Below are 27,821 nucleotides of genomic sequence, written 5' to 3'. Positions count from 1 at the left end.
GGATCCTGCCATCTCGCCAACACACTGTGTCCCCAGGCATGGAAAGAAGGACCGGTTTGTCACCATGGCACATGGCAGAGCACATCATGTCCTTTTAAGTAAACGTCATAGCAAAGCCATTCCCACTCCTGAGAAGCTAGAGCACCATGGACATGCTGGTGCATGCATTCTACTGATGGATTCTCATGTGTCATGTCCCAGAAAACTCTTCCCTCTCTATAGCTGCCACCTCCATGGCTCAAGGACAGCCCAAGACCCTTTGTCTGAAAAAACTCTGCCATCAGGTGGATACTTAGAAAGCATTGCTCAAGTCAGATCACCTCCCCTAAAAACCTTTTTTTAAATCAATAAATAATTTGTTTGAATGAGATCCATACTGATTTGGAATAGCAGCTTCATGTTTCCTTCTAGAATGAAGTTAACATTTTTACCAGGGAAAGTATTTTGTAATCAGAGAAACAAAATAGAAATCAGAAGACAACACCAACTCCTGGGTCACTGCACCCTCCCCACAACTCTTGCTCCCGCTCCTGGCCTCTGCTGCAGACAATGCATGTTTGCGACCATGATCTGCACTGTTGTTGCCTTGAGGTCCTTGAGGAGCAATTTGTCTCCCTGCCTACAGCTCCTCCCCTGCTCCAAGCTCCTTTCAAGCTTCTCCTGCTGAAAGTGCATGGGGACTTCACTGCAGTGGGCTCCAGCCAGCTCTGTCTCTGGCAGTTTTAAGGAAAGCCATATTCAGAAGCAGGGGGATGCTTGGGACAGACTGCTTGCTCCCAGCATGGGTGCAAGATGGAGGTAGGTGGACCAATGCAGCAGATATTGTTCTGACAGTCTGACTTTATGAAGGGTGCTGTTGCGCTGTCCCATTTGATCTAAATAACTGTGTGCTCTGTGTGTGCTCCTTGGAAAGCTTCAGTATTGCACTTAGTGGCTTGTCTACTACTCCTTCTTTGTTATTTTATTTGTCCTGAGGCAAGCAGTCATACTGTGAAGCTGAAGGTGCTCCCAGCACTTTTCTTCCAACATCTGGGTTCCTAGAAGTTCAGTCCTGTAAGATGGCTAATTGATTTGATCCCATTAACTTGATTTAATATGTAGTCCCACTTCACCCTGGCACAGGTCCTTCTGCCATGTCTGTGCCCTTTGTGTTTCCACAATACTGCCTCCATAACCCTCTGCCTCCAACCTACTGTGCTATGTTCTAGCATGCTTGTTCCTTAGACTCTCAGGATTTGTGCAGAAGGACATGAACAGTCCCACTGCTTTAACTTTCTTTGTAGTCTGATGGCAACATTTTCCAAGAGTTTGTCCAGGAAGCCCCTGCCACCTCTGGCCATTCAGGCACCCTGCTCTGGTGTTGCACTTAATATGTGGCTGTCAGAGTCCCCATGTCACCAAAAGCACTGCCAACCAATCTCCTGATCTCTCTGAGATTATCCAGATAAGATAAGGAAAATAGTTGTTTTCAAGGTCTTTAGTCCACATTTCTACTTTCTCATTTGTCACCTTCCCAAGTGATAGGAGAGCTTCCAATTTTTCAATGAAGTCTCTGTTGTAAATGTAAATTCATGAGCACAAAGCAAGGCTGTGCGGGTGTTAGTACCTTACCAGCGTGCACTAGACATGAGACGGTATCCTGGGCAGGAACAGGGATGCCCCTTCTCCCCACCAGTTTCATCCTGTCAGACACAAATGTCCTATGCCAGGCTCACCATGTGGGCAGGTGCAGCAGCAAGATGATCAGAGTGGGAGCTGTCTTGGACACTGGCTATCCAAATCACCTTTCTTCAATCCAGCTGCCCTCCTTGTGCTCCCTTGACTTGCTGGGAGGCTGACTTTGATGAACGAGAGCACCCTGAAATTCCCACCTCAAAAGCAGAGTCAAAGGTCCTCCCTGTCTTTCTTTGGTAAATTGAGGCAGGCTGGGCTTTTGGTCATCAAAGTTTTCCTGTTTTGGAAGGAGGAGGAGCCACTAGTCATGGGTTCATTGATTCCCTGCCCAGCAAGAATGTTTTCTTTCGCACAGCCAAGCCGCACCTCTGATGACTAACAGGCCGTTCTCTCTCTCTTTGATATACTATCAGCTGGGTTTATCAGAGTATCAACACAACCTCCCCACTCCAGGCCTCGCCCCTTCTGGCCAGCTCTCACTGCAGAGCGGGCAGGGGCTGGATGAGAGCTGAGCTCACCTCTTATTCCAAGGAATCTTAACAGCAGGTTTTAAGCTACTTATTTACTTTTTTTGGTCTGTGCAGGAAGTCTGAGCTAAAAAAAAAAAAAAAAAAAAAAAAAAAAGGAAAGAGACAGAAGTATAATTGCTCTGGCACGCCTGCATTCCTACTTCAGTCTCAGACGGGCAGGCACTCTTTCTTGTCGGAGCCAGGAAGAGGATCTGATCACTGAAGACCATCGCCACCAACGTGCGTAAGTGAAACCTGCAGCCATGCTGAAACAGATATTATCAGACATGTACATCGATCCGGAGCTGCTGGCAGAGCTCAGCGAGGAGCAGAAGCAGATCCTTTTCTTCAAGATGAGGCAGGAACAGATCAGACGGTGGGAGGAAAGAGAAGCTGCTGCAGAAAAGATTTCAGCAAAGAAGCCTCTGCCAAGAAAAGGTAAGTCTCTGTCTCCTGGCTGCTTCATCCTCTGGCACCTATCTAGCCTAGTCAACTGCTTCCTAGAAATAGGAAATAATGTATCTTTAGAGCAATTTCTTCTCCAAGGGACATTGCATTGGCTTATTTCCAAACATAACTAAATCCACCTGCAAGGGGTAGTTTTGGCCAGGCTTATTCCCTGGCCCAGACATTCTGTCTTTGGCCAAATTGCTCAACTGCCCTAGCTGGGAAGACACGGCTTATTTGCCCCCAGGAGATGCATCTCATTAAGTTCCCCACTAAATGGTGCCTCTGAATCTGTCTTTAACATAACCATGGATTTGAATATCTCTCCTGAGGCACCAGATCTGATGGGCAGTTCCCACTGAGATTTTAGATCTGAACTTCTCTTGCCAGGATTACACAGCATTCCAGCTGCTAGGAAGAGAGATCTCTTCTTCCAGATCTTCCCCACATCCTCTATTTGCAGGTAGCTCACTCTCACACAGTTTGGAGAGGACAGTGGTCATGAATTAAAGCAAGAAAAGCAATAGTGCTGATTCTTCTTCTTTGCTCCCAGACTCAAATGCCTCCTTCACTGACCTGGCTCGAGGGTTTGAAAAAATTGACAAGTGTGGGCTGCCTCCCAGTCAAGATTTTTTCATGTACAGTTGCTTTTGGGGGGACTCACCAACAGCAGCTGGTAGGGCAACACAGACCCTGCAAAGACTTACCAGCAAAGAGCATTTGCCAAAGAGCTGCTTCTTTTCCAGCCAACAGGAAGTCAGTGACGTGGAAACTTGGTGCTGACAATGAAGTGTGGGTCTGGGTGATGGGTGAGCATCCTTCAGATAAATCCTATGCAGCCATCTGTGAAGAGATCCAGGCACAAAGAGCTAAGCGCTTAGAGAGAGAGCAAGGCCAGGAGGGCAGGTAAGCACCCTTCAGCTGAAGGACTCAGTGAGCAGATATGGAGGAGGAGGCTTTTGTCTGAGGACACATGAGCTGGAGTCTTCTCTGTAGGGGCTGTGGTTAGCACTGTGACACTAGCCTTGTTGGCAAAAGTCTCGGGCTGGCTTTCTGAGAGGGCACACAATGCTAGCAGAGACCAGCTGCAGCCTGAGACTTGCCCCAGCTCACTGAGTCTCCTGTGACACAGCTTCTGTGTGGGACCCTCTGCAGACCACAGGAAATGCTGATGCTGTTACTGCAGCAGGTGACAGGCTTGGATCGCTCTGATTCACCAGCAGGTGTGCAGGTACAGCTGGACAACAGTTACTCACCACAAGTCTTTAATTTAATTACTCACCTACCTGATCTGGAGATATAACTGCCTGTGCACATGTGACTTAACTGCAGCCCTGCTCTGCTCACATGCAGCCTCCTCACAAGATGCTCAGACATCAGAAAGTGACTCCCCCTAAAATCCCCTCTCTCTTGCATTTCAGAGAGACTGACTCTTCTGCAACATGGTCTTTACACCCACAGCCAGGACTTCTGGCTGAGACAGATGTTCATGGGAATAAAAAACACACTGCAGAGAAAAAAGAGGAACATGGGAGAAGAATGACTGATATTGATACAATAGGAAAAAGCCAGGAGCTCACAAAGGTAGTTTTCCATTTTCCCGTAAACTATAAGACACATGTTTTCTGAGGTCTAGGAAGTCCAGCAAATCCTGCTTACTGTAAATACAAATCTGAAGGAAAAATCCATCTATCTATAAAAGTTTTTTCTTCTACAGAAGAGAGGAAACAATGTTGTTACATCCTTCCTTAAGACTCAGGAGGTCCCTGTGCTATTCTCAGCTGGGATAGATCTGCTCTGCACCAATGGATAAATTACCCTGAATTCTGCTGATTAATTACTGCTTTCATTATCTGTGGACAAAACAAGGAGTGCAGTACCTTCCCTTCTGCACTTTGGCTGGTTTGGATTGCTTTTGGGGCAAGACCAGGGAGGCTATCCTAGGATCTTTAAATGGAAGATCACAGCCCTTGTGACAAATCATTTACTTTTATAAAAGAACAAATGAAGATAATTTTACCAGCATCATCTGACATGCATATTTTAGATGGTTCTTGGGGTTTTTTATCTTCTAATACAGAAAAAAGCTTATGACCTTAATAGCATAGGACAGCTCCAAATGCCATAATACAGTCTCTGCTTTCCTGTGGTGTTTCATTACAGAACTATTTTTTCCAGCAATAAATACATTTGTGCTTTTTATCTGGCTACAAAAAGCCATTTTCAGAAAAAAGAAATAAAGAAGAGTTAAATTAACTACCCATGCAACCACAGTTGAACAAAAGGAACAGGACACCCTGCCAATTTAATGGGAGAAGTCCAGTCTCATTCTGCAGTTTTCATTCATGAACTTGTATGAATAGTGTATATTCTTTTATCGTACAGCCACTCCATACTTTGGTAGAAAAAGTATGATAACAGAAGGTTGGCTTTTGGCAAAATGCTCTCCTACTGCTACCAAAACAGTGAATGGAATTCAGAGTGATTGTCTCCTTTATCAAAACCCTCTGAGTCACATGGGGTTTTCCTCTGCACTGTTTGCTGAAGTTGAGCAACTATGTGGGAGATTTTTTTTCAAAGGAACTTATTAGTCAAAGCTGGCAAAAAAACCCCAAACCAACAAACCAACCAACCAACCAAACAAAAAAAACCAAACACAAACAAGCCACCACCAAAAATCTAACCTCCCTTCAAAGTCTTGCACATGGAAATAGACGGGGACTGTATATTTTCCTTTCTTTTCTGTCATATCATTAGTAAATTTTCCCAGGTTTCCGAGCCTTTTGCTGTTAGAAGGAGGGCTCCAGACTGAAGTCCCCTGTTTTATTTTCTAGGCCTTTTCCTAGAGAGGCTTTTTCCCACCTCCTGCTTTAAAATGTTTTCGCTGAGATCTAGTTCTGATTTAACCAGAGGGATCCAGGTATCATGCTGCAGGGAATAGGGATGATCTATGAAAAAATGCTGCTTCACACATATTTGAAGTTCCTAGTTTCCTGTTGAGGACAGGGGAAATTGCAAAGCCATGTTCATATTAAACATTAGCCAAGTAGTTGATGGAGCTAAGAGGAAGCGTGACCTTGGTAAGCAGTATGGTACAATTAACTCACCAGTTGTTGTGCCGTGGGAGGCAGGGGGGGTCTGATGGGGAGGTAGGTTGGTGTTGACTGAAAGCCAAACCTAACAGTTTGTCTGCAGAGGCAGCTCTCAGCTAGGGGCTGCTGGAAGGGCAGCTTGGCTGGTTTTCAGGGAAGAGAGAACACAAAATATCCAGCCAGCTGGATCAGTTTGTCAAGTATGAGTTTGCAGCAACCCAGCCACAGCTGCAAACATGCACAGGCAGGTAAAGCTGTAGACAGCAGGTTCTGCAAGGGGTTGCTTTAGAGGAAGGGAAGAAAGGGACTGCTCCCTGGGAGCACTTGTGAGCATTGCTTAGCAAATCTAGGCATGCTTATGACAATCCTGACACACCTGAGTTCTCCTCCTGTGGCATGTATGGCCAAGTGTGACGGGAAACGCCCCCAGTGATTGTCAGAGCAGGCTGGCAAAATTTGTTAACAAATGTCACATAACTGCTTTTGCCTTAAACACCTATTGCACCAAAAAAAGGAGCAATTGTCCTAATGTCACATTTATTTCTCACTACTCTTTTGCTCTTCTCAGAGGGGAACTAGAAATGTTCATCAGATGCTGGCAGATTGCCATGTGAGGAAGCATAGTTTCCAACAGGTAAGTGGCAACCTATGATGCTCCTAACACATTGAGTGGGGTCAGTGCTTTATCCTGAAGTCCCAATCAGCTCCAGAGCCTCATGTGAGCCAAGAATGTTGTCACCTTTTGGACCAGTTTTATCCAGTACTGCCATGCTCCTCATGTGTGGCATGATGATTTGGAGATGATACAAAGCAGGCCAGGCTGGCATACTGGGGAGTAACACAGGGAGATGTTCCTGATGATTTTTGGTGGTTTTCATTCTTGCCTTGGTTATTACCTGCAGTAAAGACAGAGAGTTTCTATGTTGTAGTTATTGTTGAAATTGGAGGGATTCACTGTAAAGAATGGAGTTCTCAGTATTTCAAGGGTAGCTAAAAAGCAGGGCTAAAGCTTGCCTGAGACAAAGTATGCTGAACATACTGTTTCTTTCATAGATGAAGGAAGCACAGAGGAAAAATTCAGAAGAGATCACAGCCCCCCAGGAGCCAATACCACAGAGCCACTCCAGCACAGAGAGCCAGAGAACGCTGCAGAAATCAGATGAGAATGAGCCTGAATGGCAGGAATTCTGTAAGATCTTAAAATTACCTTCTCCTATAAGGCTTGAGAAATCCTAGGGCTCTGTGGGGTCATCTCAACCCTTCTCCTGCCATACTAGAACTGAATAATAGGTTAGAGGGTGGAGAGGATTGCCAAGAAATACAGGGCTGTATTATCAGAAATATTTCTGGGTCCATGCAGCATTGAGACCTGGCAGGGAAATGGAAAACTTTTCCAACTGACACTATGTTAAAACAAGTAACAGATAGGAGCCACATGAGCATAGCCAGTACAATTACCTTTAAACTAGAAGCTGGCCTTTTGTAGGTCTTTGCAGTAACACTGCTCTTGAGTACAAGGATAATGGGTAACAGGGACTAATCAAAATGGGCTTCCCTGTCATTCCAGCATGATCCCACCTAAGTAAAGCCCTGCTGCAGTGTCTCATGTAATGAATCCAGATGATAGAAAGAAAAATGGCAAACAGCATGAGACTTGCAGTAGCATCCATCACTGCTGCCAAATGCTTCCCAAAGGAGAACCTGATGCACTTTCCTTCCCAGCTCCTCTCCTGCTGCTCAGTAGATGGCAATGCTGTACCACCAGTTGTTTCCACTTCAGTCTAGGGGTTTTATTTTTCTCACTGATAAAAAAAAAAAACACTGACTGGAGAGCTGGTTACTTGTACAGACTCCAGGGTGAGATGGACCTAGACAATCATAGCAGCTTTTCAGGAAAAAAAAACCCAAACAAAAACACAGTCAAGTTCTCCACTTTCCATAGTAGTTTCAGCAAGGCTCCTTCCCACCCTCCAAAATTAATTATCACTTTCAAATCCTTCAAATGATTGATTTGGGGTCATTTCAGCAGCTTCAACTCCATAAGCCCACCCCCCACCCCCAACAGTTTACATGAAAGGCACTACAGAAATCCATGTCTGAACCAGGAGTCATCATCCGAAACAAAACCAAGAAGTCTCTAAGTACAAACGGACCTGCTACCAAGAAAAAGTGCACAGATTTTTAATCTTGTCCCAGAAAAAAACTGGGTTTTAATCTTTTAAAAGAATAAAAACTGTGACACTTAACACTTGGGAGACATGTGGCAAATGGTCTTACAACTGAGTAAATCTTTCAGTTTGTGAAACGGGTATTTCTTCCATTTCATCAAGCAGGAAAATGGTCGAAGGGTGGGTAGCAAGCTTTAAACTTGCTGCTTGTTTGCTCCTGTGAGACTCCTTTTTTGTTCCAGTGCGGAAATCCAAGGCAGCAGATGAGAAGAGACGCTCCCTTGCACGGCAAGCCAGAGATGACTACAGGAGACTTTCACTGCAGGGCATCCACAGAGGGAAACAGGCAGATATTTCCAAGGGCGCCACAGCAGGAGATCGGCGACCACTTCAATACCCACCCCTTCCCCCCAAGCCTAAACTTCCACCTCCTGCTGCAGCAAATGGGAGAGTGATTAGGTAAAGAAGCCCCTGTGCACTGTGGAAAGGAGAAGGGATGAGATTCTTTTGCTCTAGCATGGGATGGTTGAGAAAGGAATGGTTCGCTCTCCCCCTGGTGTGGAAGAGACTCCCAGCAGGGAAAAATACAGAGCCTCGGCTATATTCCAGCCTAGGGTGTGATGAGGCCTTCAAGTGTTCATTCCTGGAGGGTAACTGGTTTGGTTGGTAGAGTGTCCTAAGCCTGGAACACATAGAGCTGCTATGATGACAGACCACTGAAAACCATATTCCATACACCTGAACTGGTGTAAGCTGCCTGTTTAGGACTGGTCTTAAAATCCTAAGCAAAATATAAGTCCTGCACAGGGACTCAAAACCTGTCATTTGAATCAGATGCACAAACCAGAGGTCTTTTCTAACAGGAAAGAGGGAGTCCAGAGGACAATCTCCAATTCCACAGAAGAAAGCATCATAAAGTGGTTCAAAGAGGAGCAATTCCCTCTCCGAGCCGGCTATCTGAAAACTACAGACAAAATAGCACCTTGGTTCCATGGTGAGTCCTGGGAATTTCCAACCCAACCCAAGTGTTCAAGGAGTTTTTTCTGCTAACATGGCTGCTAACACAGGCTGGGCTTGGGAGTAAAGCTTCTATACTGGAATCAACATACAACAACTACAATACCATTCTCTCTCATAACACAGCAACAGCCCTTTCAAGCTCTCCACGCTTATCATTCATCATTGGCCAAGAGTGTAACAGTTAACAAAGAGCAGTTGGCCATGGCCTGTTACTAGCAATGGCAGCACTCTCCTTCCTGGGCTACTGGGCAAGAAAACAGTGAAAGTGATGGAAGTGCCATGGACTGGTTTTAGAGCAGATTTCTTGTTAGAACTGTTCTGTCCAGTCCTGCACAAATGCTTTTCTCTCTTCAGTTTTGTGTTTTGGTTTTGAATAGGTATCCTAACCTCTAAGAAAGCAGAAGAGCTTCTGAATAAAACAGTGCCAGGGAGTTTTCTGATCCGGGTCAGTGAGAAAATCAAAGGTTATGTGCTCTCCTATCGGTCTGTGGAAGGATGTAAACATTTCCTCATTGATGCCTCCAGTGATTCCTACAGCTTCCTGGGAGTGGACCAGCTGCAACATTCAATGCTGGCTGACCTTGTAGACTACCACAAGGTGAACAACTAGCAATGCATTCATTAACTGCTTAATTGCCTCAGGACACTTTGAAATAAGAAAGAATAGATTCAGTTGTTTTGAAGTAAGTAACTAGATCCATTTTATTTGCTGCTGGGGATCCTGTGCGCTGCTCCAGAAGGGTATGTCAGCCTGACTGGTACAGCCCAAGTGATCTATTATATCACAGGTATCTTAGACTTGGCTTGCTCACCCTCAAGCACAAAGAATACCTTGCATGCAGGGCCCAAGTTACTTACAAACTACTTAGTAGAAATGTTGATGAGAGGTGACAGCATACTCATGCAAACTCCTTTCTTTTGTATTCCCTCTGTGGTTAAGGGGCAAGTTGGGTAAACACGAAAACCTGCTTACCTTCAGCTTCAGCACAAAAGACAGCAAGGTATCTTTATAATCTCAAAGCAGGCAAAGGGTGGTATTGAGCAAAGGTAAAAATATAGAAGGGAAGGAGTAAGGTTGTTAGGCTCTTGCAACAATAACAGTGGTGTTTACCAGCACTGACTGCAGTTACATGGGTTTCAAGGAGAGCCAGATGGATTGTTCATTTCTTTACTGTAGGATCTGTCCAGAGACAGAACAATAATTTTTCTCATGGGTTCATTTAAAGTCCCTGTTTCCTTTAAAGAAGTGCCTAGCTTAATACAGACATGGCTTAACAAAACTGGACATGAGAGCAATAGCTGTGCTCATTTGCTCTATGGAACTCTGCCTGGACTGCCTGAACTTGCTTCTTGCGTGGTTTTTACAGTTCAGGCTGAAAGTATTCGAAGCAAGAGTTATACAGCTATTTGTACCAGAGCTAAAGGATTTAAAGCCTGGCTGTGCATAGCTACATAAAACACGGAGTCAAGCCCACAGTCTGCAAAGAATCCTGCAGACCCCCTGCACTGCAGCACATGTGGGCAGTTGAACCCACTCTGCCAAAATGCCACATTGTTCTGGTTGTCACCACCAGGTGACCATGGAAGAAGGCAGTCCCCACAGGCATCTGTTGCTAGGATGGAGAATGACAGTGGAAGAAGAGACTGTACTATCAGAGAATTCCCTGCTTAGAACAGGACTTGTCTAAGTAGAGGGTGTGTGCTCTGTCCAGAATCCACCCTTGTCCCTCCCACAAACAGCCAAAAGCACAGTCCACAATCCCTGGTTCTGCTTTACCTGCATGCTGCACAGTCCTGGCTCCAGCACTTTCTAGGCAGGGCACCACTCCATGTCAGAGAAGCTGTAGTTTCCTCAGGGATGAGCACAGCTCTTTCCTAGAACCGCCAGAGTTGTGTCACTGAGTTATGGCACAGAGCACACAGAGTGTGTTATGGAGACAGAGGGCAGAGGGCCCTTTCCTGAGTTCTCCAGGGAATTGAGCTGTATCACACAGTGGTGGGAACACATCCATACCATAATAGAGGCAGGAAGACTGCTGTCCACCTCGTGAAATTGAGACAGGCAGGGTCTGTTTGAAAGCTGGTGTTTGATCATATCCTATATTAACAGGATGAACCCATCACTTCCTTGGGGAAGGAGCTGCTGCTTTACCCATGTGGCCAAGAGGACCAAGAGCCAGATTACATCTCTCTCTTTCAGTAAACCTCCCCATCTCACTGGGCAGCCCCAGATGTGTGTTCACAAAGAACTTGGAACTGAACTTGGAACTAGAGCTGCTGATATGTTCCTGAAACCATATGTGCCTCTATTTTGTATCCTTCACAAAAAAATAGTAGGAGGATAAGTACTGTTGTGAGCTACAGGATGCATCAGCCCAGCAAGCTGCAAAGCACCTGAATACATCCCACAAGATGGAGAAAATGAGTTGCTGAAGTAATCAGTTGAACAGGGAGATACTGCCATGGATTTTCAGTGGGTTTTGTACGTTACTTGGAGGATTTCTGTATTTTGTATGTTACTGCAGGATTTCTGCCTTTTGTTCTTGAATGCAAGGTTGTGTGCCATCTGGGAAATAGATTAGTACCTACAATTGAATGAGATTATACCTTCCTGAAGGCACAAAACCACTTGGAGAGTTGAATTGATCTTGATATATAATTTGCACAATGTGAAGCTTAATTCTATAAAATGCTGTGTCCTTGGAAGGAAGGATGTTCAGCCAAACATCCAAGCAAACCCTGAGTGCCTTTCAGTGAAAAGTGCTCTCTGTGACAAGAGATTTCCATGAAGAGTGCATTTTTAAAACTCCTCTAGCTTTTGAATCCTTACTCTTTTAACCTTTTAACTCCCACACAGGCCTTTCTGCATTGAGAGGGATTATCCTTTTTGAAAAAGAAAGGAGGTGGGACAAAGGCATTTGTGTGAATGACTAGCACATGTAAAGAGCCTAAAAATGTAAGAAGGAACACCTATATCAGTATTAATGCAGTTTACAGAAGAGTTTTTGCCAGTAAAGAATGCTATTTTCCAAAATGTAGCTATTTATTGCAAGTTGTGTCCTGATTACTGAGATGCATCTGGTGTAAACTTCATCATAGAACTTGTTCTTTCAACATAATGTTCTCTCTTCTTATCTGTTACAATGCTATTTAAATACATCATTCTGGAGACTGTGGGAGAGCCTGGACAGAATCACATAACAAATTAGTCTTCATCCAGGCTCCCTCATGTTGTTGCACATGACAAACTGCAGCTGAGGGTTGTGGTGTGAATCTGCAAACATCATTTTTTAGAGGCACAATCCTCAAATAGTGAACAAGAGTTGATCTTGTTTCAGTTGTTTACCTGTTTATACCTGTTCCCTTTTTTCTGTTAGATCAGGGCTACTCAACTTAAAGGAGCAGTCAGATCTTTCAGCCTTACATTAATCTGGGTTTTGCAGAATACAGATTTAAAGAAATTGTGATCATCTGGTCTTAAAATTTACAGCTATGCTGATAAGCAGTTTCCATTCCAGGAAAGAGGGGATAACTGCACTCCAGTTACAGCAGGTGTCACTTGCTAGAAATAAAGCCTTAATATAAACTGAAATTCTGAGTGTAGACACTCTGCCTCTGCAAATGACTTAATGAGCTTCTAGAGCAATATATCACATGTATCAGAGAGATAATTTCAATATAATCTGCATCAATCCTGAGAAAGAATGATAGATTATTTGTAGGGGGCGAAAAAAATATCTCTTTCCCTCTTTATGAACTGTTTCTTTTAAAAATATGGTCAAAAATGGAAGGTCTTTCAGAAAAACATCTGTTTTCATGTGAAGAATGTGCCATAGCTGATATCTTCCTTGAGACAAATTGTGAAGTATTTTGCAGACCTATGGGCTGGTAAAGACAAGGGAAAAATATGGTCTAAAAAGGCATTTTGAGATGAAGGGTGTTAACTTGCAAAATAATATGCAGGCCGATTTGGCAAGGACATAGCAGGACATAATAAATTTTAGCTCGAAGGTCTTTAGTAAAACTCCTCAGGATTTGAACCTGCTGACAAGTGGACCAGTAGATTCACTGCCTTTAGATTACTTATTTGCAAATATTGTCTCAGTACAGCCCAGGAAAAACCACTATACGTGTTCACATCATCCCACATGTTTGAGTCATGCCTCAGTTTTTCAAAGACCCACTTTTCTGCTGTGAGGCAAGAAATATGAACATTTAGATTACTGCACTGACTGAAAAGGCAGCTACATTTCTAGAACAGATCCCCTTAAGGCTGGCTCTTCCATTGCTCCGAAATCCAGTTACTCTGAAAGTCTGTGGAACGAGGATGTCTTGCAGCAGTTGAGAATGAAGGGTGATGACATGACTTTGGCAGTTTCTCTGTAGAATCTTTCCTTCTTCAAGGGATGCAGTGCAAGGATTACAAGAGGAGTCAATTTGAAAATTGCTTGCTAGAGAGATCATGAATCCTGGAGGAGCATGGTGATTTGTTTTGCTCAATGCCTTTAGCCAGAGCATGCTGCAGTCATCAAAAAGCAAAACAAGGAGTCCCTGGATGGATGGCCTCCCCACCTGCACAGGGCCATCTCTAGCCCCTCCTCAACCAAGATCCAATCAGTTGTCATTTTGAGAAAGATTACAGGCTGGTTTGGGCACAGGGAAGATAGAGACCTTCATAACAAAATCTGTTATTCTGTTGGCTGCTCTTTTTGGACTTCACCTTTTTCTCACTGGGCTGGAAGACTCAGTTAGAGCCCCACTTGGCCGACAGAAACATAAGTAACAGCAGCTTCCCTTTCTCATGCTGTTCTTCACCTCTCCTGTCAGTGCAGTCTCCACCTCTAGGTGAGCCCTGCCAGATCTCTGCTGTGATTTGTTTGCCCTGCACATCACAGATGTGGCAAATGACTGATGGCTGCATCTCTCCATCACTGATACCATCTCAGTTCTTGCAAAACTGGCTCGTGCAGCCAAGGAACGGAAACTGCATAGACAGTATTATTCCTGGTAAGAGGAATGGCATCTGAGTGGAAAAGGATGCACATGAAAATCACAAAGGTGCTATTTAAAAACATAAGTTGCGAAACTCTGACACAGGATCCAGATGACGTGTTTGCAAAGGTACCCCAAGTAATGAAGTGCTGAATTTACAGCTGCCCAGTGCTTTGAACTGGAGACTAATAGAGGTTTGAAGGGACATCTGGAAATCATCTGGTCTAGTCCTGCTCTATGAATGAGGCTCAGGGAACACTGAATAAAACCATCATGGAAATAGTTAAGGTGAAGCTTGAGGTAGGCTATGATTACGAAACTTTCATAGTATACAACACCCAGTTTAAAGTTCAGGTTTAAGTGGGACAGAAGGAACAACTTTTGCCTTGAAACAGCTACCAAGTTTCATATGCACTCAACAAGCCATACCTGTCTCCTCCAATTGCATAATGTTTGTAAAGTTACTCCATCAATACAAAGCCCTTTATAAATAATTTCTCACGTGTTCTGGGAACAAAACAGTTCTTTGGAGGATCTACTTGAGTGATTGCTGAAGTTTCTATCGAAAGTGATGTATTTTGGGGCTTGAGGTTTTAAAGTACACAAAGTTTCTATCCTTTTTGTGCTTTTGGACACTTTGTCATTTGCAAGCCAAGTGCAATGCAGATCCTTTGCACCAACAAAAGACAAACACATATAAACCTGTCCAAGGAAAAGGTACTTACAGCAGCATGGTCTCTGTCTGCAGAACGTGCACACAGTGCTTTCAAAAGAGGTTCATAGTGCTCTTTCTACTGCAGAGCTGCACAACAAAGAGTGGTTCATTTATTGTTCAGTGCTACCTTTCTTCTCCCCAGCTTTTACAAGCCAAAAATCAAATTAGAATCTGATTCAGTTTTGAATTAATCTGAATCTATAAAATAAAGAGACTGCTCAGAGAAACAGCATTTAGGTGAGAAAATGGGATTTACAAGCCCATGCAGTTTTTGTTGGCTAGTATATATTAAAATGGTAAATAGCTGTCAGCATTAAAAGAAAATGCTTTACAAGAGCAGTAACTCAGACTTTCAACAGTTTTAGGCAGTTGCAACGAAAACTATTAAGAAGATGGCTAATTTTTACAATTAGTACCTATAATATCATAAGAGAATTTGCAGGGTCCAGTAGTCCATCACAAAAATTTATTTTGTTAATTACAAAAAACTTTCCATACCCTGGGCAAGACTCTGTATTTGGTTTAGAAGAAATACTTTGGTATAAAACCAGAAAATGTTCATCACTGTTGGTATCTGGCATTTGGAGTTTAAAGCCTCCTACTAAATCAGTACTGCAAGTTGATATGTATTTCCTTTTCTTCAGCATGATAAAGCTTCTGCCTTCCAGTGCCCAGGTTGTGTAGAAAAATCATTTATCTGAACCCAGTTCCCATCCACAGAAACACAGATCTGCAGAGAATTTTCCAAGCATTGGAAGGCTGTACTATTTCCTACTAAGGCTAGAAAAGTAGAAAACCTGAAGTATAGCAAAATAATTCCCAAGGCAAACAAATTTCATTTAAAAATAAATCTTGAAATACATACAGCATTCTAAAGCAGAAATAACACTAACACTAACTTATTCACATGATACAGATGTGGCTCATTGCTTTTGGTTCACTGAACACAGAGAAGAACAAACAGTACCCTCTAGTGTTTTTCAACCATCACACTTGACCAGTAAGGTTTCCTCTTTCTTAAGTTTAGAAAGCACTTTCTGAGAAACCTCTTTCGCTGGATGAACTGGGAGTGGCCTGTTAATGCACTGCTGCTGTTTCCCCCCTCCCAGCCCCTTAAAGGAAAAGTATTTTTGGTCACTCCAGCTTTACCATGGTTAACAATCAGATGTCCTTCTCAGAGCAGGAGTCTCTGTACTTAGTCAAAAATAGCCCTTTTTAGATATGTCAAGTTAAATGTAGAAAATAACTCCTGAATATCGGCCCACCAAAAGGTCAGTCCTTTAAATAACTGTACACATCTTACAAACATTTCAAAGAAAAAGCACATGCATTTGTTAGTGTGAATACGACACTGGTCACATAGTACCACATAATGTTCATTGTCTCTGTGATGTGACCTTGAATCTCCTCAAGTCTTCAAGTCTTCTCCAGAAGCAAGTGCTGAACAGTCAGGATAATGGAGTACTTAAAAGCCCTATTAGAATAAAAACAAAACTAGGGAGGATAGATGCTTTCCCTCTTCTTTTGCTACCATCCTGCTGGAATCTCCATCCTCTTTCAGTCTCATCCCAACTTTTCCAGTTAAAACCTCTTTTCCAAAACACCCTTAAGTCCAGTTCAGAGGCTTTTAACCTGCCTTTGTGGATTCAGGTCTTCTTACTGCTCAATTTCTGTCTATGAAGGTGTGTCTCAATCTCTTCCTTGAAAACAAGCATCCCAAGCTGGCCATGAGAAGCCTCATTCATGGCCTTGGACTGCATGCACATTTTGTACTGCTCTGGAGTCAGCTCATCCAGACACTGCTTTTCATGCCACAGATGGAAGAGACCCCTGACAGGCGTTCGGATCACCATGAGGTTGCTGTGAAGGTACTTGCGGTACAGATGCACATCTTCACCACCCCAGCCTTTAATGTCCAGGTCAAAGCCACCTGACACAAACAAAACTCAAAATAAAACTAGAAATCCATTAGCAAACTTGATGCTATTAATTGCACTGCAGCTCTTTTATGATTCCAGCCAGCCCTTTAAGACACACAAACTTTCTGTGAACATCAAATTTCCCATTTTCAAATCTTTCACTATTAAAGTTATTTATTTGTAATTTTATTTGTAAGCAGTGCTTAGATTCTAATAATTCTATGGCACCTAGGAAAATCTAACCACAGCAGTGCTGCAAATTAGTGACACAGACATATTGGCAAAGGAAAGGGAGGCTGATCATAATTTTCTACGTTTTAGCAAAAAGGCAGGTGTATTGGAGTGTTATTTTTCTTACCTATATTGATAAAATCAGATCTGTACTGGCAAGTCATCCCAAAACCAAAGTCTCTCCAAAATCCAGTTTCTTTTTTAATAATCTGCATGGAGAGGAAGGAATGTTTACATAGAAGTAGAAATTATTTCAGAGTGAGATACTGACCTGAATGTGGTCAGAAAAAGGAGCAACTGCCCTTTTATTCTCCCCCATGTGAATCCACAGCTGGTTCTGAACCTGTTTTTGTAGATACTCGTTGGATGTATCGGCCCCGCCCCAAAATATCTGTGTTCTTAGCTATCATGGATAACCCTCCCGATCCAGAACAATCAGGTTTTGCTCTGCTCCTGCTGTTGTAGACAAAGTAGAACAATATCACACTTCTGGAGTTTACTTCTTTGCAGGCAAAGCAATCTCCAAAATTGTTCGTTTCTGTGGGATTCACACCTGATGTAAGAAACATATTGCTAAACCAGGAAATCCAGACCCTGCTGTCAGAACAGATGATGGCATCTGCATTGTGTACCACAAGAAAGAAAACAGTGGTTCCAACCTGATCACACAACCGACACCTTGTGGATTACATTGATTTTGAGTAACAAGAATGATTTTCCATTACAGAACTGATATATCCATCTAAAATTGAACTCCAGAAATGCTGGGTGATAGATATATGTCCCATAAAAGCCTTTGTGAAAATGAATGGTCTGCCTTCCTGAGATGGACAATGGAAACATTATGTATTACAGGCAGAAAATCAGAGAACTGAGAAGCCATGGCTATAATTTTGAAAAGGAGATATCCAAGTACAGATCTTTAAGGTCATAATTCATGCATGTGAGTGACCTAACCCAATCTGTGAGACATCCAAGAGCTTCACAGGACTGGGACAGGCATTTAAATCTTCTGAGCAAGTCAGCAGTACTTTATACTCTTGAATGTCTGGTTAGAAACCCATCCCTTAGCAGCGGCTTTGGAAAATCTTAACTTTCCTTGTGACAGAATTTCAGAAGATGAGGGAAGAGAATTTCCATTTCTGGATTTACAAATCCCAGTATTTCCTTTATGAAGAAATGGCTCTTCCAAAATTTTCTCTCCTGATTTCTCATCCATGCCTCCCATTTTTGTTCATAACTCCTGTCACTTCAAATGCTTTTTTTAAAATTTTATTTTACTGTTCACATTGCTATACATTTCATTTCTCATTTCTCCTTTCCTTGAAAAAGCCAAGTCACTGCAAAAGCAAATTAAAAGGAAACAAGATTGTATCTGTCAGGCCTGCAGTGTAACAAGAAGCATCCATCACAATGTTCTTACAGCAAGCTACTCATGTGCATTAGCATTATTATTTCCCATTAGGGCAAGTGGCTGCTGCACAAATCAAATTCTATTGAAGATTTTTGAAGGTTTTTTGTTTTTTCTCCTCAGTAGCCCAAGTTCCAGGATAGAGAGCTAACACTGTCTTGTTCTTTTGGCATAGATCTGGTCGGATGACTGGCAACTAATGTGGGCTAAAAATATAAAAATATACACAAAAATGTGATTGGCTGCACTTCTTTAAATCAAGAAGCTTTTCTGACATAAGCATCACATTTTATGATTCAAATATTAGCTATAAATATTTTCACAATCCTGACAATGTACTTTGTGGAATTTATGCTAGCTTGAAAGCTAAACTCTATTTCATTCCCTAAGTGCAATTCTTACAAGCTTGAGGATCCCTGACAGGCTCTGAGCAGAGAGAGAAAAGCTTATGTGAATCTCATGGTATGATCAGAAAAAGTTTCTTCTGAGAAAAAAAAAAAAAAAAAAACAGTACAAGGGATTTTCCAGACTCCTCAGTAAAAGGCTTCCTGGCTATATATAACACAGACAGCAGTAGACAAAAAAAATATTTCAAAATATTTTGGATGGACTTTTCAAATTCTCATTCTTCATTTCTATAGAGCAACTGCATAAGGTGGGGGTCGTGATGACAGAAGACTGGACTCAGACCCCAGGTGATCTTTTTCAACTGTGACTGTCCCTGGGCTCACAGCACCCCTAATTCCTACCTACCCAAAACAACAACAGAAGCTGGGATGCTCTGGGGACAGTGTCCAGCCTGGGACAGGATGAGTCCTAGTAAGTGCAGTGCCTGGCAATAAGAGAGGCAGATGTGCAGGTTAGGATCTGGCCCAGAGCAACTGAATGAAGCTGCATAGCTGGCTTATGTTTCAGTTTGAGAATTCAGCCACTTAGCAGCACTAGTGGGCAGAGGACTGTGACCCACTGACTCTGGAGAGAAGCAAGACTCCTTTCTGTCAGTTCTTTAGGCTCAACAACAGCGCAACACCAGCCCACAAGAGAATGGAGAACAGTGTCTGCAGCAGTGCCAAGCAATGGCTTGGTCACTAACATTCATGTGAACCTCGTATCTGGGTGCTCTTTCTTCCTCACAACAGCTCCTCCCTCATCCAGGAGACTCATATATATCTTAATCTTATGCCTTATGGCAGTGTTTTTACTGCTTTGTTCTCACATCAAAAATAAGCAGGTGAGATGAAAATCAGTGGAGTTGTGCTGTGTTGTATCAATACCAGAAAAAAGTGCCAGCTCCAAGCATGTGATTTGACTCTGAGACACTTCAGAAATACACTGTCTGCCCACAGGCCATTCAGTCATGAATTAAGTCATGTGAAGGCCACTCACTGTAGGGTGTTCAAGTAAGTAGGGGAATAACTGTGACAACCCCTGGAATTCTCTTTTTACTGACTGATCTGAGTACAGCTCTGATTTTCACAAATGTCAGGTCTTCAATGCAAATAATATTAAGTGATAGGAAGAAATAAATCAAAGCAAGTCAAAGACTGTCACCCCAAGATAGCACACCATGGAGGAATTGTTCACAAGTTAGGAAATTCCTTTTAGCAGAGAAGCAGACATTTTTAAAATTCTTCATTTCCATGTAAAAAACCTCAAAAAGGTTTAAAATAAATAGCATCATCAATATACTTCCCAGTGAAACATACCAGCAGAACTCACAGTAAGGTGAGTGTTATAGTTAATTTTGTCTGTGTGATGGTCACTGTGCACAAGGAATAGGGAAATGCTATCCAAGAACAAATGTACCTTTAAAAAATGCTTTGTTCGAATAAAAGCAGGCATTCAGAGAAGCATATACTTACCAGCTGCTGTTCTAAAGATGGGATGGAATCATGGTGACCATAAATTATACTGGGGTTATACTGGCTGAAGAGAACAGGATAAAATACCTTCTTCCCTGGAAATGACAATGGGTTATTTAAAAAAAAAAAAAAAAAAAAAAAAAAGCTGTATAAAACACACTTGTCTCTTACAAGGTACAGTCCAGGCCTGACCAAATCCAAAGTCACACAAGTTTTGCACTGAGCCTGTGTTCTTTCCATGAGAATGTGAATATGAGGATATAATTAATAAAATGTTTCTATTTCAGAAAGCACAGGTGCTGAAGGCAAGAGATTCTATCACATTGGGATTAGGAACTGTTACTGATTTACAGTAGCTTCATTACCAATTCAAAAGCAAGAATACTCTGGTGAGGGATTTTACAAAATAGGTAGAACCTGTTGATAGACAGTGCAGTTCATGAGAAGCAGTACCTGGCTGTGTGTTCAGTCTACAGGAGTTCAAGAATTCGGCTGTGAAATATATGTCCACATCACAAAAAAAGAGAACAACATTGTTTCCTTTCCAAAATCGAGCACCAACATCTAATCCTTTGCCCCTGGAAAACTCTTCATTCAACTGGATGAAGGTAAAGTTCTTGAAGTTGGCTGACCTAGAAGGAAAATATTCAGCAATTTACCCTGTCCATCCAGCTCTTAATACATGTCAGGGGTGGGAATCCCATATGAAAGAATTAATGCAGAAATCTGTAGTATCACAGTTCTGAGAGCAGCTGGAGGGAAGAGATGTCCTGTTTAACTCTTGAGATTTCCACCACGTCTATCTACATTCAGAGCTTGGCCTGTGTACTCACACACTAGCATTCCTGTCACAGACTTTCTTTGGGCAGATCTCACAAAAATCCCAGCAGGTCTAGATTAACAAAAATATCTTCGGTATGAAAATTTCAATTACCTGTGGTTACATGACTGTATCTATACAAGGATCTTCTTCCTATACAGAGAAGACAAGCAATAGGCTGCAGTGCCACATGATCTTGACAAACACAGCTATGTAACCAAACTCAACAGAGCAGACCTGGCCAATAGTACCCAGTTCCTTTGTGCTCTACTGAAATTGTCTTCCACTGCCTTTGGAAATCAGCTTTCAGTCCTAACAGTTAAAGTCATTTCCAAAGAACTGAAGAGTTACTAGCGTAACTAGTAGGGGGGAAGGAAAATAGAAAAAAAAAAGCAGTTGCACTGAGGTAAATTGAGTTAAAATCTGCTCTGCAGTTCTAAAGACCACTCTATCAGACTCTGAGTAACACCATTTTTATTTGATATGAAAAGAAAGCTATTTTCTGCAATGCACTTTACAACCTTTTGGAAGAACTATGAGTTTTGAGTTTTCAGATCTCCACATAGGATCACTGTATGTGAACAGCACATACCAGATGTTCAGGTACTTACTTAGAGGTATTTTCAAGTATTGATTTGACTTCATTCATTTGTTCCTTTCCAAAGTAAACTACAGTGAGGTGAATTCTCCCATCCTGTTGAATGCCCATTTCCCTGGAGAAAAGAGACAGATTGGTGACTTGTCCCAGAAGTTAGCTTCCTTCAATAACCTACAGCAGCTGGGGAAGGCAGAGTAGGGTGAACCTTGGAGGCCTTCCTGGGGACATAATTCATTGACAGACATTCTTGTCCTGACAAAGCAGCTCACTTCCTTCCCTTAAAAGGGACAGAAGTCTATCTTTTAAGCAGATTAGGTACAAGCTCTCTAAGCAGCATTTATTATATTAATAATATAATTGATGGCCTCTTTTAACCATTGTTAAAAGAGGCCATCAAGCCCCAGGAAGAATGACCAGGCAGGCAATAACTTCAGCACTCAGGAGAATATGAGGAGGGAGATTTTTATACCCTACCTCATAGCCTTGAATTTTTGTAACAGATATTTCAGAGTTCAGATCTTCGGCATTTACTAAAATGTAAGTATTAAGCAGAGATGAAATTCGTAGCTCAAGGGTGAAACCAATCTGAAGAAATGCTAGAACCATGCCTCACTTGCACTAAGTTTAGCTAACAAGAGTTCATCTATAATCAGCAGAGAGATCAGCATGACCAGAGGGCGATTTCTCCCAGTCTAAAACAAGATAATCAGAAGGTTAATTTAGACAAGGAGCCTATTTTTAGATGGCAGTAATTAGACAAAACATCCCATTGTAAGAGTCAGTATCTTTTGATAACATAGTCTTTTCTGGGTAGCTATTTAAAGCTACATCTCAGTTAAGTTCTCCCTCTGAACATCATGTCTATGCTGAAAAATAATAGTTTAAGAGTAACTATGCTGAAAATTCAAACACATTTCCTTCTTGCCTTCTGTTGCCTTAATATTTTATCTAATGGAGCCTAGCAAAGTGTCTGGGAACACTGATTCCCCTTTTCCTCAGAAATGCTCTTTTGCAACCACTGCATGAAATTCTCATGTTGCCACAATTGTATGTGCCAAACAAACAGATTGAGACTCTTAAATCAGGTACATGCAAATCAGAAACCCTGATGACTGGAATATAATTGCCTTTACTGCTAATCACAATGCATTAAACAACCAAATGCCTTTCAGTCTGTAATCTCAAAAATCACTTAGTGGCACAATGAACTGTTATGTAAAAGTAGCGGTGAGTGAGGTCTTGATAACTCCTTTAACTGCATCTTACTTTCCAAGTAAGAAAAAGTAAAGGCAGCATTGAAGGAAACCCACCTGAAGTTCTGCATGAATTGTCGAAATTTGCTGGCTCTCTTGGCCAATGGCACAATGACATTAATAAGTGTGTCAGCCATATTGATATTTTCATTTTTCACTTTCATTACAGGACCAAATGGCCGGAATAAAACAATCTTCTTGAACTGATGTTTTACATCTCCTTTGAAAGTCAGCTCATACAATGTGCCTTTATTCTTTTCTGTGCGGTAGATCCCTGCATGAAAACAAAAATGAAGAGATCTTTGGATTAAAGTTGGACTCCTGGGGGGGAAAAAAGGAGAAAGTCTGAAGTTGCTACACCTAAGCTGAAAACACAGCAGAGGCAATGGGATATTCACTTTTAAACCAATACACAGTCCACCATAACTGTGAAGAGACCATCACTGTAGCAGGGACACAGCTCTGGGTTGCAGGGTCTGTTTGGTATTCTTGCAGGCACATTCCAAGGTTTGGTTGAGTCACAAACCTCTGAAGGTTACAAACTGCTCATCCTCAGTATAACCCAGCAGACATACTGTCCTTATTTTTCAGACTGTTCCATTTTGCATGGATGCACTGCAGGCATCCATGGTAATGAGATGCAGAGGGACTGCAAAGGCAGTCTGCCTTTCTGCAACAGGAGGGATTAGGCCATCTCCCAGAAATGCAATTTCCTGATGAGCGCTGGGAGGTTCTCTGGAAAGCCCCCCGACAGAACTATTCCACCATGCCCCAGCCATCAACCTCACCTACTGCCAGTCAGGACAAAACTATCCCATTACTCAGCCCTCAAGAGACTGCTATTTCCTTCATGAATGCCCACTCCTGCTCAAGTCAGAAAGGGTGACACTACTGTTTGTCAGAGGCTAGACCAGGATACTAAATTAATACAATCATGTGTTTATTTCCTGTATTGAAGGAATGTTCAACATACTTGATGGGTGAAATTGATCTGGTTCATGCTGAGGGCCAGCATGAACTATAAAAGCCTTGATAATGCCCCACTGAAATATTATAACATCCTAAATAAGATCAAGTTGGCAAAAAGCCTGAAGATTTTACCCACTCTAAATGATACTTCAGTCTCTAGAGTGTATACTGACATAAAGCTTTTTCACTGGAAAATCCATTAGGTTTAAGAAAGAAAAATTAATGCTAATTCTAACTACTCATTAAGCCACTGTAAACATCTTAACAACTTAATCAGTACAAGAGTATAATTGTAATGCCTTCCATCTCTTGCAGAAATTAGAGACAAGCACAAATATCCTGAAAAATCTCCTCCCCTTAACTTGTTTTTATTTTCTTTTTTTTTTCCCCTCTCCTTCTGGCTAGGAAGCAGAGCTTTTTCTGGTTATGAAAAACAAGACCAAAATAAGGTGTTTTTTTGTTTTGTTTTGTTTTTTTCTCTTTTTTTTATATAATCTTGGTTATTCCCTGATGTGTAACATTGCTGGGCATCTGACCATAGACTGTCAGCTCTGTCTGTATTTCTTGTGAAGGTCTGGGTCAAAACTTTCTTCAAAGATCAAAGTGACATAATCTCTTTGTCTTGTATTGCAGCTTTTACATTGGTATAATCAAAAGACTAATGAGGTGTGATTTTATCTGGAGAGAGTTCTGTGAACTGTCTTATCTTCACTATCATTCTCCAAGTGTTTTATTCTTAATGAACACTTCAGCTGGCTAATAATATATGCAGATTTACTGATCTGTTATTCACTTCATGTTTTATTTTTAATATAAGCTGATTCAACAAATGCTCCAATCCTTCTTCTAGCATAGCAAATTAATCTAGGGAGATAGCAGCTCCATAATTATTTTACTGCTAATCTTTCAAAGTTATGCCCTTGACTCCTCCTAGCTTTTTTCACAGAGTCAGCCCAAGCTGCAGACCATGAACTACATCTGTTACCAAACTGGAGCTCATCAGAATAGTGACCTAATAGTCCCTTGACTTCCTCCTCCTGGTGGCCAGAGAATAGAAATCTGGGCCTTTGAATTCTGCTCACCCATTTATTCTTACAGAAAGCCTGCTGATTATCCAAGTGCATTGTTGGGTGCACTCATTTGCTCAGGCAGTTTTTTAACATAGGTTTTACCAAGGAAGTTTGTGTTTGAAAGGTTAAGGCAACCTTTTGACATTCAGCTAAACAAAATTCTAAATTAAATCTGATTTGCATTCTCTTTAGAGATAAATTGATAGGACTGTTTCGTATGTTTGAGATAGTGAAATGACATTTTTCATAATAAAAAAGATCTAAATTAAATGAACAAATCTAATAGTGTCTACCACACAACATCTCAGCTTTTGCTTTTACATTCTCTTCTACCTACTCCAGCTGAGAAACAATGACCCCACAAATACCACTTCCCTGGAGAGATGTACTGCACAATAAAGGAAGCCTTGCCAAATAAGAAGTACCTTAAAGAAGAATGCAAGTTGTGACCCAGTTGGGGGCCCTCCTAGGGCTATGCACATAGAGGCTGCTTCTAATTCTGTAGTTTTGTTCTTATTTAGTACTTCTACTACAGCTGGAAACAAGTAGCTTAGGTGATGGCAAGATTTCCTTGTGCAAAATGGTAATCCAAGAATTTATAATCCTAACATTTTATACTTAAGAGAATATGCAAGTTTAATGCCTCTAATTAAATATGGCTACTCTTTATGCATATTTAAACCATTTTTTTGTTTTCCATTTTTAAGCATATTCTTTCCATTTAAAGTATCTTCTTTTTAGAAGCAGAGAACAAAGTGATTTGCCCAAGGGCAGGCAGTGAGCCTTGGAAATGAGTCTGAATGTCTTGAGTCACTGTGGCGACTCACCCAGAAGAACATCCTGCCTTTTACAAATTTTTTCCATTTCCAAAGGCTCTACTTTATTTGTGCCACCAGGATTTTCTACGTGATTCAGGAAGATGTGTCAAACAGCCTCAATTCCAAGATATGAAGTATGAGGAGAGGAAAAAAGCAGTCTCAAAAAAGTAAGCAAAAAAACCTTTTCATTAAAAGATCGCTTCTGAAATGAAAGCCTGGGAGAGGCTAGATATTCAATAGGGATAAAAGAAGATTAATTGATCATCTATTGCTTCCATTACAGCAGATATGTTTCAGAATATGCACCATTTCTTTCAGAGGCAAGGAGAAAAGTTAAAGCTTTTGGAAACCCAATGTAAAAAAGTAAACAGGAGCTCTGTGTCAGCAGATAAAATGGCCCTAAGATGAAGGAAAAGAAAAAGTGAGAAGCAAAAATGGCCTGGGCTGAAGAATTGCTGAAAGAGCAGTAGGTCTCCAGTCTTCAGAGCAGCAATTCCCAGGGCTCTCTAAAGAAATGGAAAATTCCTGATGTCTACTCGGTAGGGCAGGCTAACAAATGTCACCGATGTGCATCTACATGAAATGTTTAACTAGCAAACAGCCATGCATTCTTAACAAAATACATTGAGTAGATGACAATTCTAGCCTCAGTTCCACAGACTACAGGCTTCAAGTCTTCTAGTGTCACTAGAAACACCCCCTGGACTCATGTTCATTAGTTCCCTTCTGTTAGATGATGTAGGAGGTCCCTATGAGGGTTTATCAGAATTTGTTGTCTTCATTTTAATTCAGTACTACAATGGTCTTCCCACTTTACATGCAGTAAACTACAGCATCTTATCCTTTGATGAAAAGCATCATTCCTTTCTCCCAATAAACTTCCATGACAAAATTCCATCAGGTAGAACACCACCAGTAGCTGCCCATTTGAGAAAGCAAAACTACCCCTTTTTCATTTGCCTCTGAGACCTTGATTAAAATCCCAGTCACTAGGCAGACACATACTTCAAGCAGGAAAACTTATGATCCAGTATATTTAAACGTGTTATGGCAGGGCATTTCTTAAGCAATCCAGGGATTTTTTGGAACTGTTCATATTAGGAAAGAAAATAATCAGGCAGTGATTCCAATCACTTACGGAACACACTACTGAGGCTTGTCAGAGTCTCCAAATTATTATCTCCATTTCTGAGAAAATGAACGACTCCCAGATCTATTCAGCCCTGCTGCTATTTACATAAATTAATGGCCAGACCTGTTATGCTGCTTCCTGCAAAACTGGCTTTCTACTGGACACAGAGCAGTCCTTTGCCTGCTTATAATACACAGGAATTTCTGATTTTTTTCCCATGATGTTTCTTACTGGCTCCCCTTGGCAGAAAGCTAGTGAACTTGGTACATAAGTGGGAGGAATAAGGGGGAGAGGGGAGCATTACAGCAGCTGAACAGCCCAAGTGCCTCTGTCAAGAGGGAAGCTAAACAGAGCAACAGCCAGATGGATACATCTCCAGCTCCAGGGAGAAGGTGTGGCTCTCTTGGCTTTGATTAAAGGGGGAAAAATGGAAAATTCCACTACGTGTCAGCTATTACTCTGGAAGAAGAACTGTGAATCCTATCCAAATTTCATGTAACAGCAAATCTGCTGAGAAGGAGTTTAACTCAGATGTAGGGTACTAGGGTCATAGTCTAATTTCTGTACACAACTAATTCTGTCTAGAAACTCCAGAGGATGCAACACTTAAAACTAAGCTACCCCAGCCACAGAGACAAAACATTTCTCCTTAAATGCAAGAAGTGTTTGAAGAAACATTTCCCTCTGCAAAGACAAGAATAATTGCACAAAATTAAAAAAAGGAAGAGATACAGACCCCAGCTGAGTTTATTGCCACACACCACCACCCTGCCTGTTGGCATATGCTAGCAATGAACTAGTACTGAAAAAGTGATAGCAGGTGCCAGATGTGATCCAGGAGAACAGAAAAATCCACATGGGAGACCCAAGAAAACAAGATTACTGTGCATAACTCTATGTTCTAGCAAGACTCAGGATCAGTAACACGCTTGAGTAAAGATGGTGTCAAAGGCATCTCGGAATAGAGCAGAAACAAGGACACAAATCCCACATACTGACAGCAGCAGCTCAGATTTTAAATCCTATCTCTGATCCTGATTACCTGATTTTCATTTTAGTACATCTCTCCACCTGATCAACCTTAAGATGAGAGGGGTGGCCCCACATTTAACATAAGAGAG

The 27,821-nt window shown here is 41.8% G+C and overlaps 2 protein-coding genes across 3 annotated transcripts in view; one reads left to right on the top strand and one right to left on the bottom strand.

Moving 5' to 3' along the window:
- Positions 1 to 2,070: 2,070 nt before the first annotated feature.
- Positions 2,071 to 11,952, top strand: SH2D4A (SH2 domain containing 4A). Its single transcript, XM_015625348.2, has 9 exons — positions 2,071 to 2,621; positions 3,377 to 3,536; positions 4,052 to 4,214; positions 6,291 to 6,356; positions 6,776 to 6,911; positions 8,133 to 8,349; positions 8,754 to 8,884; positions 9,288 to 9,508; positions 11,021 to 11,952. Exons 1-9 carry the CDS (start codon positions 2,447 to 2,449, stop codon positions 11,111 to 11,113), a joined length of 1,362 nt encoding a protein of 453 aa, XP_015480834.1. The 5' UTR covers positions 2,071 to 2,446; the 3' UTR covers positions 11,114 to 11,952.
- A 3,109-nt stretch (positions 11,953 to 15,061) lies between these two features.
- Positions 15,062 to 27,821, bottom strand: part of CSGALNACT1 (chondroitin sulfate N-acetylgalactosaminyltransferase 1) — a 41,517-nt gene continuing 28,757 nt past the window's right edge. For both annotated transcript variants that reach the window (XM_015625344.2, XM_015625343.2), the window contains 6 exons: positions 22,769 to 22,985; positions 21,472 to 21,573; positions 20,494 to 20,672; positions 20,041 to 20,135; positions 16,895 to 16,976; positions 15,062 to 16,547 (listed from right to left, as the gene is read on the bottom strand). In XM_015625344.2, coding sequence (XP_015480830.1) covers positions 16,264 to 16,547; positions 16,895 to 16,976; positions 20,041 to 20,135; positions 20,494 to 20,672; positions 21,472 to 21,573; positions 22,769 to 22,985 — 959 coding nt within the window. In that variant the 3' untranslated portion in view covers positions 15,062 to 16,263. The remainder of the gene's footprint in view (positions 16,548 to 16,894; positions 16,977 to 20,040; positions 20,136 to 20,493; positions 20,673 to 21,471; positions 21,574 to 22,768; positions 22,986 to 27,821) is intronic.

The sequence above is a fragment of the Parus major genome, chromosome 4 (assembly GCF_001522545.3).
Source record: "Parus major isolate Abel chromosome 4, Parus_major1.1, whole genome shotgun sequence".
Taxonomy (NCBI): domain Eukaryota; kingdom Metazoa; phylum Chordata; class Aves; order Passeriformes; family Paridae; genus Parus; species Parus major.
Note: the sequence above shows the minus strand (reverse complement) of the source record. Positions and strands in the feature narration are given on the sequence as shown.